Source organism: Schistocerca americana, chromosome 1, assembly GCF_021461395.2.
Source record: "Schistocerca americana isolate TAMUIC-IGC-003095 chromosome 1, iqSchAmer2.1, whole genome shotgun sequence".
Classification (NCBI taxonomy): domain Eukaryota; kingdom Metazoa; phylum Arthropoda; class Insecta; order Orthoptera; family Acrididae; genus Schistocerca; species Schistocerca americana.
The window spans coordinates 1,151,857,806-1,151,871,957 of record NC_060119.1 but is presented as its reverse complement, the minus strand read 5'-3'; the positions used below and the strand labels follow the sequence as shown (position 1 = coordinate 1,151,871,957).

Sequence of the window (14,152 nt, the reverse complement as noted above, 5' to 3'; positions counted from 1 at the left end):
TAAATTTAGAAAATAGAAAGTGATGATTATTTTTTAGTAGTAAAGGACCCAATTAGTGTGCTGGTGTAAGCTGTGACCAGCACACTGGTCAGCAAAGATGTAATGCGAAGATCGATAGTAGGTACTGGATCAAGTGTGCCTATCACGAGAGGGGTCAGGGACACACCGACAAGCAACACGCTGCCCACACCCTCTAGACAGCCACTGCCGCTGACCGGAGGAGCACTGACTGACTCATTCTATTGGCGTCTGTCAGCTCATCACAGAGCAGGTTTAGTTCACATCACAGGCTGTGACAGTATATAGTGATCTGATTAGTGACTACAGTGGGACTTGTACTTTCCCAGCAGTGAGACTTAAGTTTGTAATAGCAAGATTACCGATATTGTCTGCAAGAGGATTATTACTGATCAACTTGTACCACAACACACACTCTATTCAAGTTAAGTAAATAAAGAACCACGTTAATTCACATGTGTATTTGTGTTGTAGAAAGAGGACACTGGCCACTCATAACAACATCCTCTCCCTTGGTTCCATACAGTACGAGACACTATGGTGGCGACAAGGATACTACATTTAGCATTACAATAAATAACAAAAGTAAAGAAACTTGTGTAAGTAAATGGATGGCAGTGGAAGAAATAATGGCTCAGTTGTTAGAGTTTTATTTTCAATTCTACCAACAAATGCATTTGTTGAAAGAACTTTCAGCCTGGGACTAAGGTTGTGGACAGATAAGCTTCACATGAACACACACCAAGCAGAGTTTCAAGTGAAAATATATTACAACATACTGTGTAAAGACTTTCCCAATATGGTCCTAAATGATAAGGAAAGTTTGGCATGTGCAAAAAGAAATATCCTTTTAAACATAAACAGTATTTGTTATGTGTATGAATTACATTGCAAGAAATAATATAACGTGTGTTTCTAAAAATGAATCAGCTCAAATAAGTTTATAATTTATAATCCTACAGTAATTTAAATGCTGATTTTTATGTTAGTAAGTGTGTAAACCATTTTTTTATGCATATGAGAAGGAAGAGAACACAATAAGGTCGGGATCAGTGTTTATGTGGTGAATTGCGGTTCTTTCTGTGGATGTAAGATTAGCTCGCATGTTGAGGGATTTGGGCAATGGTAGTGATGTAAGGTTTGAAGTTAAGAAACTCTGGAAAGTTAACAGGGGGGATTTGGGGAGAGTGGGGTGGATCATGGTTGGATGGAGGTGTAAGCTGAGTCACAACGGGTTCAACATTGGACTTTGGTTGTGTCCGATTGATAGAGTTGGTGGCGAAAAAGTGTTTCCACAGCTACAGATTTAATTTTCATGCTGTACTGTGTCCCTCAAAATCCTGAAATTTCTCTCTTTATTGGCACTTGTTCCTCATACTACTCCTACATAGGTGATTACCCTAATTGGTGGTCATTCATGTGGACAGACAGCTTGCTGGTTGTCATACCCAAGTAGAACGCAGCACAGTGGTTGCAGCTTAACTTGTAGATCACATGGCTGGTTTCACAGGTAGCCCCGCCTATGATGGAATAGGTTATGTTTGTGAACAGACTGGAGTATGTGGTTGTGGCAGGATGTATGGGGCAGGTCTTCCATCTAGGTCCATTACAGGGATATGAGCCATGAGGCAAGGGGTGGGAAGCAGGGGTTGTGTAGAAACGGACAAGGATATTGTGTTGGTTTGGTGGTTGATGGAATACCACTGTGGGAGAGGTGAGAAGGATAGCGGATAGGGCATTCGTCATTTCAGGGCACGATGAGAGGTAGTCGAAACCCTAGTGGAGAATGTGGTTCAGTTACTCCAGTTCCGGGTGGTACTGAGCCACGAGAGGACTGCTCCTCTGTGGCCAGACAGTGGGACTTGGGGCAAGATTGCCAGACAGTGGGACTTGGGGCAAGATTGTGATGGTAATTCCAGTCTGTGAAGGCCTCATTTGAGACCCTTGGTATATTTCATGAGGGACGGCCACAGCCACGAGTGGCTAGGCCTTATGGATGGGACTTCTTGGTATGGAATGAGTGGCACCTGCCCAAGTGGAGATATTGCTGGTGGTTGGATGTTTGATACGGTGGAGGTACTGATGTAGCCATCTTTGAGGTGGAGGTCAACACCAAGAAAGGTGGCTTGTTGGGTTGAAGAGGACTAGGTGAAGTGAATGGAGGAGAAGGTGTTGGAAGAATATGTCCCTCACCCTCAATCCAGATCATGAAGAGGTCATCAAAGAATCTGAACCAAGTGAAGAGTTGATGATTCTGAGTGTTAGAAAGGATTCCTTTAGACCAGGGCTTAACAACTGGCCGGTTTTGAGCGCGAGTACTCGCGTCTGCTCAGGCACGTGCTCGCGAGCAGGTGCAAGGTCGCGGAGGTAGGGAGGGAGGGGAGGGGAGGGAGGGGAAATGCGCATGCACGTATGAATAGGACCGCAGCGTGCCTATTGAATTCGCGCCGACTGTGTAACGTTAAAAGTACTACGATCAGCTCTAACAGTCACTTCGCTGGTTAAGAATCATGTCAAGTCGCCGTTGTGTAACCCCAACCATGCTTTCGTAGTTCAACCCCCATTGGGAGGAATTGTATCTGTTTACAGAAAAAGATGATGTTGCAAAATGCAGCGAGGTCCGCTGGCTTAGTCGTGGCGAATTATTAAATCGAATTTTTGCCTATTGGATGAGATAAATATGTTCATGGAAATAAATAACATGTGTGTTCCTGAATTGAAAGAGCCTTCATGGAAATGTGATCTCGCATTCTTAGCAGATTTAACTAGCCATCTGAATGCTTTGAACATTTCACTACAAGGTAAAGATCTGCTAATTACTCATTTCATAGATCGAATACGAGCTTTTAAAATGAAATTGACACTTTGGGTGAGTCAGCTGGAAACAGGAAATCTAGCTCATTTTCCTAAATTATCATCCATGCAAGATATTCACAAAGACTGTGAACGTTATTCACATAGTTTAGTTGCCCTTAAGGAAGAATTTGATCAACGCTTTCAAGATATGACAGCACTAGACAGTAATTCTGATCTGTTCTCCTCTCCATATTCAGCGAATATTGAAGAGATTTGTCCTGAGCTGCAACTAGAAATTATTGACCTGCAGTGTGACAGAATACAGAGGCAAATTTCAGAACAAGAAAAACATTTTGGAATTTTACAGACACTTCCCTCAGGATAGATTTCCTCATTTGCACAAACTGGCGGCTACAATAATATCAATGTTCGGTTCCATGTATGTTTGTGAATAACTGTTCTCTGCAATGAAATGTAACAAGACGTGCCTGAAAAATGCATTGTCTGATCGAAATTTAAACTGCACGCTGCGCCTACGATGCACAAGAACAATTACTCCGAACACAGACGCAATTGTAAAGGGCAAAAAGTAAAAGATAACAGAGAATCCCACAGTTCAGTGACACCTTTTATTGTGTAACAGTTCACAAATTAATGCGAATGTAGAGGCATACACAAAGCTAATAAAATTATGTGGCACGTGTACATTCTCCTTTATTTGTTTCATTTGTCACAGTAATAATTCGTGAGTGATATCCCTGCAGGTGGCCGCGGATTTACATTGACTGGCGGCAGCTGTTGTGTGCCCCACGTGACTCTCCCCACTCTCCGCTCTGGTCCGGTAGTGGGGGTAGTGTGCACGCGCTGCTCCGTGCTCGCGCCTTGCTGCTCACAGCTTGCTCCGCGAGCACGTATGTTGTGAAGCCCTGCTTTAGACAGTCCATGAATAGGTTGGCATAGGATGGTGCCCATCGCCGTACCCCAGATTTGTTTGTAGGTGATGCCTTCAAAAGAAAAGTAATTGTGGAGGATATAGGTGGTCATGATGACTAGGAAGGATGTTGTAGGTTGAGAAAAGTAGTGTTCAATAGCAGCAAAGCCACAGGCATTAGGGATGTTAGTATAAATGGAGGTGGTGTCAATAGTAACAAGCTGGGCACCACATGGTAAAGGAACAGCAACTATGGAGAGTTGGTGGAAGAAACAGTTGGTATCTTTTATATACAAGGGTAGGTTGCGGGTAATAGGATGAAGGTGTTGCTCTATGACAGCAGAGATTCTCTCAGTGGGTGACACAGTAACAGGCCACAATGGGACATCCTGGGTGGTTGGGTTTATTGAATTCAGGAAGATATTGAAGATAGGAGTGCGGGGAGTGGTAGGGGTGAGGAGAGAGATGGACTCTGGGGAGAGGTTCTGGAATTGGCGTAATGGTTTGAGGAGAGACTGGAGATTCTGCCGGATTTCTGGAAAGGGGCCAATGCTGCAGGGTTTTTAGGAGGATGACTGACAGCTGGTGGAGTCCTCCTTCCAGGTAATCCTTGCAGTTCAAAACAACAGTGACTGAGCCTTTGTCAGCAGGTAGGATAATAAGGTTGGGATCAGTGTTTAGGTAGTGAATTGCGGTTCTTTCTGTAGATGTAAGGTTAGCTTTCATGTTTAGGGATTTGGGCAATGGTGGTGATGTAAGGTTCAAAGTTAAACTCTGGAAAGTTAACAGGGGGTGATTTGGGGGCAGTGGGGGTGGATCATGGTTGGATGGAGGAATGAACTGAGTCACACAGGGTTCAACATAGATCTTTGGTTACGTCTGATTGGTAGGGTTGGCGGCGGAAAAGTGTTTCCACTGTAGGGACTGGGAGAAAGAGAGAAAGTGTTTAACAAGCCCAGCATTATTTAATTTGGGAATTGGACAAAAGATGAGGCCTTTGGAAAGGATTAATATTCTGTGGGGCTAAGGCTTTTGGAGGAAAGGTTCATGACTTTTAGCAGGTGGGGTAAATGTAGTATATCTGCAAGGCAGGGTTTGTCAGCTATGAGGGGATGTGGGAGAGGTTTGTAGGTTGTTGTAGAGGTAGTAGAAAGTGATAGTCCAAGGTGGGAGTAGGAAGTGAACCGGTTGGAGAGTTTTTTGAGGTGGCATTGTGCATGCTGCTCTAGTTCCTGGAGGGAAAGAGTTTCAGAGTGTGATATGGGATAAATGAATTTGGGATTGCATAGCAGGAGAATTTTACAGTTGGAGAGGAGGTATTGCAAGAAGGTTTGGGTCTGATTGACATGGTTTTGCAAAACTACACTGGTGAGGATTAAGGACTGGTGGAATCTGAACAGACGGAGGTCACTTTGGAAGAAGGGGTTGCAGCTAGAGATGGGTAATTTGATGTTAAGGCCATTTGAGGGGATTCCCTGAGCCAAGCAACAATGCAGTAACAGTATGTGGAAATTGGTTCTGGTCATGGATAAGGAAACTTTTCTGTATTGACACAGATGGATTAGATTATATTTACTTTCACTCCAATTGATCCATAGTGAGGAGGTCCTTCAGGATGTAGAACATGTCAGAAAAACAATAATACATGACAAATATTTACAACTTAAACAAATAAGCTAATGTACCATTCCACAGGTCCCAGGTGGAATGGTCATCATTTTTTTAATGAACACTATATGAAATTAAATCCTTGTGGAGATTATTCTTATTTCTAGTATTGATTCCATGAATTTAGCTGTTGGTTTCAAAAAGTGATATATTTTTAACGACACATTTCATTAAGGAAAAAATATATTGGGAAGCAGTAGTTAGTATCCCTAGTTCCCTAAACAGGCCTCTGCAGGATGTTCTTGAGTTCTATAACTCTTACTGCACATTTTTGCACCCAGGAAACTTTAGCTTCGCATGATGAATTACCCCAAAAAAATAATCCCATATGACATTATGGAATGAAAGTAAGCATAGTATGCCAGCTTTTACATTTTTATATCCCCAAGGATATAGGTGCTCCCTGCCGCCGTTGGATAAGCAGCTGCAGCAGCAAGTCGTATACTCCTAGCTCACTCATTTGTTACATAGTTTAATTCTTAATTTCTTTGCGGGTTTTTGGTACTTGCATTGTTTAATTCATAAATTTCGGGCGTATTATAGTATTTGAGAGTGTAGCATCGCGTTTTAGTACCTGAATAGTGTAAATTCGCGTAGTCTCCTTCCGCCGCCGAGCAGTGTCAGCAGTGCGCAAGTAGCAGCATTACTGCATTTACTAGGCAATCTTGTATTTTAATAACCGTTTAAATTTTGTTGATTTGTCTGCGCTCTCTGTAGATTAGTTCAGACGTTCTTTGCAAAACAGTTTTTAGCATGGATAGGGACTGCAACTGCTGTGTTCGGATGCAGGCTGAGTTGGCATCCCTTCGCTCCCAGCTTCAGGCAGTGTTGGCTTCGGTCACACAGCTTGAGGCTGTTGCCAATGGGCATCACTGTGGGGGTCCGGATGGGGGTTTGTCGGGGACGGCCAGCTCGTCCCACGCATCCCCTGATCGGACTACGACTGTGGTTGCCCGGGATACTGCCCGCATTGAGCCTGATCCCTCACCTGTGGTAGAGTGGGAGGTCGTCTCAAGGTGTGGCAGGGGGCGAAAGACATTCCGGAGGGCTGAATGGAAAGCCTCTCCAGTTTGTCTGACGAACCGGTTTCAGGCTCTGTCTCAGGCTGATACTGATCTTCGGCCTGACATGGCTGCTTGTCCTGTTCCAGAGGTTGCCCCTCAGTCTGCAAGATCCAGGCAGTCGCAGAGGGTGGGCTTACAGGTAGTTGGGAGCTCCAACGTCAGGCGTGTAATGGGGCCCCTTAGGGAAATGGCAGCAAGAGAGGGGAAGAAAACCAATGTGCACTCCGTGTGCATACCGGGGGGAGTCATTCCAGATGTGGAAAGGGTCCTTCCGGATGCCATGAAGGGTACAGGGTGCACCAATCTGCAGGTGGTCGCTCATGTCGGCACCAATGATGTGTGTCGCTATGGATCGGAGGAAATCCTCTCTGGCTTCCGGCGGCTATCTGATTTCGTGAAGACTGCCAGTCTCGCTAGCGGGATGAAAGCAGAGCTCACCATCTGCAGCATCGTCGACAGGACTGACTGCGGACCTTTGGTACAGAGCCGAGTGGAGGGTCTGAATCAGAGGCTGAGGCGGTTCTGCGACCGTGTGGGCTGCAGATTCCTCGACTTGCGCCATAGGGTGGTGGGGTTTCGGGTTCCGCTGGATAGGTCAGCAGTCCACTACACGCAACAAGCGGCTACACGGGTAGCAGGGGTTGTGTGGCGTGGTCTGGGCGGTTTTTTAGGTTAGATGGCCTTGGGCAAGTACAGAAAGGGCAACAGCCTCAACGGGTGCGGGGCAAAGTCAGGACATGCGGGGACCAAGCAGCAATCGGTATTGTAATTGTCAACTGTCGAAGCTGCATTGGTAAAGTACCAGAACTTCAAGCGCTGATAGAAAGCACTGAAGCTGAAATCGTTATAGGTACAGAAAGCTGGCTTAAGCCAGAGATAAATTCTGCCGAAATTTTTACAAAGGTACAGACGGTGTTTAGAAAGGATAGATTGCATGCAACCGGTGGTGGAGTGTTCGTCGCTGTTAGTAGTAGTTTATCCTGTAGTGAAGTAGAAGTGGATAGTTCCTGTGAATTATTATGGGTGGAGGTTACACTCAACAACCGAACTAGGTTAATAATTGGCTCCTTTTACCGACCTCCCGACTCAGCAGCATTAGTGGCAGAACAACTGAGAGAAAATGTGGAATACATTTCACATAAATTTTCTCAGCATGTTATAGTCTTAGGTGGAGATTTCAATTTACCAGATATAGACTGGGACACTCAGATGTTTAGGACGGGTGGTAGGGACAGAGCATCGAGTGACATTATACTGAGTGCACTATCCGAAAATTACCTTGAGCAATTAAACAACCGAGCGAGGTGGCGCAGTGGTTAGACACTGGACTCGCATTCGGGAGGACGACGGTTCAATCCCGCGTCCGGCCATCCTGATTTAGGTTTTCCGTGATTTCCCTAAATCACTCCAGGTAAATGCCGGGATGGTTCCTCTGAAAGGGCACGGCCGACTTCCTTCCCCATCCTTCCCTAATCCGATGAGACCGATGACCTCGCTGTCTGGTCTGCTTCCCCAAAACAACCAACCAACCAACCAACCAATTAAACAGAGAACCGACTCGTGGAGATAACATCTTGGACCTACTGATAACAAACAGACCCGAACTTTTCGACTCTGTATGTACAGAACAGGGAATCAGTGATCATAAGGCCGTTGCAGCATCCCTGAATATGGAAGTTAATAGGAATATAAAAAAAAGGGAGGAAGGTTTATCTGTTTAGCAAGAGTAATAGAAGGCAGATTTCAGACTACCTAACAGATCAAAACGAAAATTTCTGTTCCGACACTGACAATGTTGAGTGTTTATGGAAAAAGTTCAAGGCAATCGCAAAATGCGTTTTAGACAGGTACGTGCCTAGTAAAACTGTGAGGGACGGGAAAAACCCACCGTGGTACAACAACAAAGTTAGGAAACTACTGCGAAAGCAAAGAGAGCTCCACTCCAAGTTTAAACGCAGCCAAAACCTCTCAGACAAACAGAAGCTAAACAATGTCAAAGTTAGCGTAAGGAGGTCTATGCGTGAAGCGTTTGGTGAATTTGAAAGTAAAATTCTATGTACCGACTTGACAGAAAATCCTAGGAAGTTCTGGTCTTACGTTAAATCAGTAAGTGGCTCGAAACAGCATATCCAGACACTACGGGATGATGATGGCATCGAAACAGAGGATGACACGCGTAAAGCTGAAATACTAAACACCTTTTTCTAAAGCTGTTTCACAGAGGAAGACCGCACTGCAGTTCCTTCTCTAAATCCTTGCACAAACGAAAAAATGGCTGACATCGAAATAAGTGTCCAAGGAATAGAAAAGCAACTGGAATCACTCAATAGAGGAAAGTCCACTGGACCTGACGGGATACCAATCCGATTCTACACAGAGTATGCGAAAGAACTTGCCCCCCTTCTAACAGCCGTGTACCGCAAGTCTCTAAAGGAACGGAGGGTTCCAAATGATTGGAAAAGAGCACAGATAGTCCCAGTCTTCAAGAAGGGTCGTCGAGCAGATGCGCAAAACTATAGACCTGTATCTCTGACGTCGATCTGTTGTAGAATTTTAGAACATGTTTTTTGCTCGAGTATCATGTCGTTTTTGGAAACCCAGAATCTACTATGTAGGAATCAACATGGATTCCGGAAACAGCGATCATGTGAGACCCAACTCGCTTTATTTGTTCACGAGACCCAGAAAATATTAGATACAGGCTCCCAGGTAGATGCTATTTTTCTTGACTTCCGGAAGGCGTTCGATACAGTTCCGCACTGTCGCCTGATAAACAAAGTAAGAGCCTACGGAATATCAGACCAGCTGTGTGGCTGGATTGAAGAGTTTTTAGCAAACAGAACACAGCATGTTGTTATCAATGGAGAGACGTCTACAGACGTTAAAGTAACCTCTGGCGTGCCACAGGGGAGTGTTATGGGACCATTGCTTTTCACAATATATATAAATGACCTAGTAGATAGTGTTGGAAGTTCCATGCGGCTTTTCGTGGATGATGCTGTAGTATACAGAGAAGTTGCAGCATTAGAAAATTGTAGCGAAATGCAGGAAGATCTGCGGCGGATAGGCACTTGGTGCAGGGAGTGGCAACTGACCCTTAACATAGACAAATGTAATGTATTGCGAATACATAGAAATAAGGATCCTTTATTGTATGATTATATGATAGCGGAACAAACACTGGTAGCAGTTACTTCTGTAAAATATCTGGGAGTATGCGTGCAGAACGATTTGAAGTGGAATGATCATATAAAATTAATTGTTGGTAAGGCGGGTACCAGGTTGAGATTCATTGGGAGAGTGCTTAGAAAATGTAGTCCATCAACAAAGGAGGTGGCTTACAAAACACTCGTTCGACCTATACTTGAGTATTGCTCATCAGTGTGGGATTCGTACCAGATCGGTCTGACGGAGGAGATAGAGAAGATCCAAAGAAGAGCGGCGTGTTTCGTCACAGGGTTATTTGGTAACCATGATAGCGTTACGGAGATGTTTAATAAACTCAAGTGGCAGACTCTGCAAGAGAGGCGCTCTGCATCGCGGTGTAGCTTACTCGCCAGGTTTCGAGAGGGTGCGTTTCTGGACGAGGTATCGAATATATTGCTTCCCCCTACTTATACCTACCGAGGAGATCACGAATGTAAAATTAGAGAGATTAGAGCGCGCACGGAGGCTTTCAGGCAGTCGTTCTTCCCGCGAACCATACGCGACTGGAACAGGAAAGGGAGGTAATGACAGTGGCACGTAAAGTGCCCTCCGCCACACACCGGTGGGTGGCTTGCGGAGCATAAATGTAGAATGTAGGATCCATGGTGGAGGATAAAAACGTGTAAAAAATGTAAATAATGTAGAAATATGTGCAAAAAATGTTAGGCATAATACACCAAAATACATTGGGAAAAAAATCACAAAAAGAATGAAACAGAAGTAGTATGGGGAAAAAAGATGAAACCCGAAGGAGCAGGCTGATAGTGAAAGGCGAAAACTAACTGAAATTGACATAAAAACACAATGAGATCAAAGAAAAAATAAATATGAAGATTGTAATGTAGGGTGCACGTCTGTGGCTGTGTGAAGAATGGGGACAGCACATGTGACTAGATTAAATTTAAATTTACAAGGAAAAACTAGTTATGTTTTGCAATAGAAATGACAATCATAGCAATAATACTAAACTTACTCAGTTTCAAATCCATCGCTGTGTCAGCAACCATGTCAATCTGAAGATCTTCCCAGTCATTGTCACCTACCAGTCCAAACTGCTTACCAAGATAACGGCTTATTGCTAGGGACTGATATATCCTCTTCCCATCTATTTCAAGAACTGGTACTTGTCCAAATGGCATATCTAAATGAAATTTAAAAAATAAACAAAATCACTGCACCACATTTATTCTGTGACATGACACACAGTTACATGATTAACTGTAGGACATTACAACATATCATCTTCCCTCGCTAGGAACAAGTTGCTCAATCCACTGATGTAGATAGGAGTGAAAAGCGTTTGAATAAGACTCAGTACACTGCATTTCAACATGAATATCAGAGTGAAAACTCAATGCACCTAACACAAAGCTGCAACATCACAAAAATTTCAAAACACAGCCCTGTTTACACCCCTGATTGTGACTTGTTATTTGTCAATTATTTTAAATTACTGTTCTGCTCTGATTGCAGAAATTTTATTAGATCTCCAGGACAGCATTTTCTTTTAACTAATAATCTTACTAATATTTTCTGCAGTGGTTTGCACATCAGAAATAGCATGATTACAATGAATATGGCTGCCCATTGACCAAATATTCATAAATGCAGAAAAAACAACTTCCAGGCTGGAACCATAAAAACAGGATTAAGTGATGATCACGGGCAGTATATTGCTTTCCATACAATACCAATACCTAAAACCTTGGCAAACAGAATTAGTCAAGGAAGAACTAATCCTAAGTGAACAGAATACACACTTTTATGACATGCTTTATTAATAATAACACAAACAGAACACTGAGACAGCATTTTTCAACTGCACACTTCAAGAACTTCTGGCTAAATAAGCGTGAGTACGCAATTGTTGGTGTAAGGGGGAAGACAACATTCAGACTTGTATAGGCTTGCAGATGCAATTGTTAGCCTGCTGAAACAATTACCACAGCACAGTTTGGACAAATAATCATTACCTAGTGTAATGTGGTGTGTTACATTATGCAATTTGTATACTTTATTTGATTAGCCTACCACATATCGCAAATGTTAAAAAATGTATTTTTGACTTGTGTTTGTAATCTTTTTCCATAACTTCCAACTGAATCTCAAAGTTGAAATTTATGCTGAAGTTTGATATCATAAAGGTCTATTAACTGTGAAATTTTCAGATTTTTATCAGGTTGCTCAACAAAGATATTGCAGGCCACAAAATGGAAAAACTAAAAAATCCATTTTTTAAAATAGTGTATTTTTTAAGTGTAAGCTGCTCACCATTGATACTCTATAACAGAAAAATTATTAAAGCTGAGAAATTAATCTATCTTTGGAAAACTACTCTTCAAAAATTGAGGTTTTGTTTTTTAATTTGTGGCTGGTAACTATGAGCTATTAAAAATATATTAAAAATACATTCAGCTAAGTGATGATGTTAATTTGTAGGCCCAGAGTGTGTTGAACTAAATGCATTTTATCTGAAAGGCTTAGGACAATCAACTACTGAATAATTGTAAAAATATAGATGCTTGCAAATACGAAAAAACACGTGCAGCCTGGAACAAATATGGCCGCCATTTCAAAATAATAAACATTAAATTAAAAAAAAAAAAAAAAATATTTTTGTGAATACTAAACATGGGGAATTCACCCAGCAAATATAAAATTCTTCGGAGATGGTCAAGAACCAATTATTTTTTTATTGGACCACTTTGTATGGATTGATCCCATCATAAAAACCTTAAAAACAAAAGAGTCCTTAGGAGTAGCTGGTATACCTGATAACATAATAAAAAGATGTAGTGAACTCACTGTAAAACCACTAGCATATTTATGCAATAGTTCACTGGCTCAGGGACTTTCCCTTCTTGTCTAAAAATTGCAAAATTGAAACATATTACTGATCATGAAGCACTCATGCAGAAATTAAATCAACTAGGCATCAGAGGCATAGTTAATGACTGGGTCAAGTTATACCTTTGTGGACAGGAACAAACAGTAGAAACACAACACATTTATTGCAATAAAATCACAAACCATTACTCAGATTACCAAGACACGAAATATGGTATTTCCAAGAATCAATACTGGGACCAGTGCTGTGCCTCATATGTAAATAATGACCTACAAACAAACATACATTGTCAAAATGCTTACCAGTTTGCCAATGAGCTTTCTCATTACTACAAAATCACAAAACTTACTACAAGAAAACGTAACTAAGACAATTGATCAGCAGAATGGCTGAAATGAAGGAAAAACTGTAGCAATCAACTTCCATGATGTCAAGGAAAAAGTTCCACGAACTATCAATATCCAGCTGTCAAACAAAGCTGTAAATAGAGTTGACTTGACAGTTTCTTGGGCTCTGGATCCAGGATAATCTCAGGTGGGAACTCATATTGACAATCTCAACAAAAAATTGAATACATCCTTCTACGTGATGAGCTTTCTTGAAAGCTGCTGTAGCAAAGACTGCCTATAAAGTGTGTACTATGCACGTGTCCAATCAATCCTGAAATATGGAGTCATTTTCTGGGGAGCTTCTCCAAACACCATCAAGCTATTTAGAATCCAAAAAAGAATCATAAGAATCACAGAAGGTGCCAAACACAGAAAATCTTGTAAGCCGCTCTGCAAAAAACTGCAAATCCTCCCACTTCCAAGCCTTCATATACAGGGTGTTACAAAAAGGTACAGACAAACTTTCAGGAAACATTCCTCACACACAAAGAAAGAAAATATGTTATGTGGACATGTGTCCGGAAACGCTTACTTTCCATGTTAGAGCTCATTTTATTACTTCTCTTCAAATCACATTAATCATGGAATGGAAACACACAGCAACAGAACGCACCAGCGTGACTGCAAACACTTTGTTACAGGAAATGTTCAAAATGTTCACCATTAGCGAGGATACACGCATCCACCCTCCGTCGCATGGAATCCCTGATGCGCTGATGCAGCCCGGGGGAATGGCGTATTGTATCACAGCTGTCCACAATACGAGCACGAAGAGTCTCTACATTTGGTACCGGGGTTGCGTAGACAAGAGCTTTCAAATGCCCCCATAAATGAAAGTCAAGAGGGTTGAAGGTCAGGACAGCGTGGAGGCCATGGAATTGGTCCGCCTCTACCACTCCATCGGTCACCGAATCTGTTGTTGAGAAGCGTACGAACACTTTGACTGAAATGTGCAGGAGCTCCATCGTGCATGAACCACATGTTGTGTCGTACTTGTAAAGGCACATATTCTATCAGCACAGGTGGAGTATCCCGTGTTAAATCGTGGTAACGTGCTCCATTGAGCGTAGGTGGACGAAACTAAAATGAGCTCTAACATGGAAATTAAGCATTTCCGGACGCATGTCCACATGACATCTTTTCTTTATTTGTGTGTGAGGAATGTTTCCTGAAGGTTTGGCCGTACCTTTTCGTAACACCCTGTATAGGAAACTGTAGTATACATACAGCA

General features: G+C 42.5%; 1 protein-coding gene across 3 annotated transcripts in view; it reads right to left on the bottom strand.

The window, feature by feature from the left end:
- LOC124619445 (glutathione S-transferase-like) overlaps positions 1–14,152 on the bottom strand; it is a 71,337-nt gene that overhangs the window by 22,712 nt on the left and 34,473 nt on the right. For all 3 annotated transcript variants that reach the window (XM_047145837.1, XM_047145854.1, XM_047145844.1), the window contains exon 3: positions 10,658–10,825. In XM_047145837.1, the coding sequence (XP_047001793.1) occupies positions 10,658–10,825 (168 nt within the window). The remainder of the gene's footprint in view (positions 1–10,657; positions 10,826–14,152) is intronic.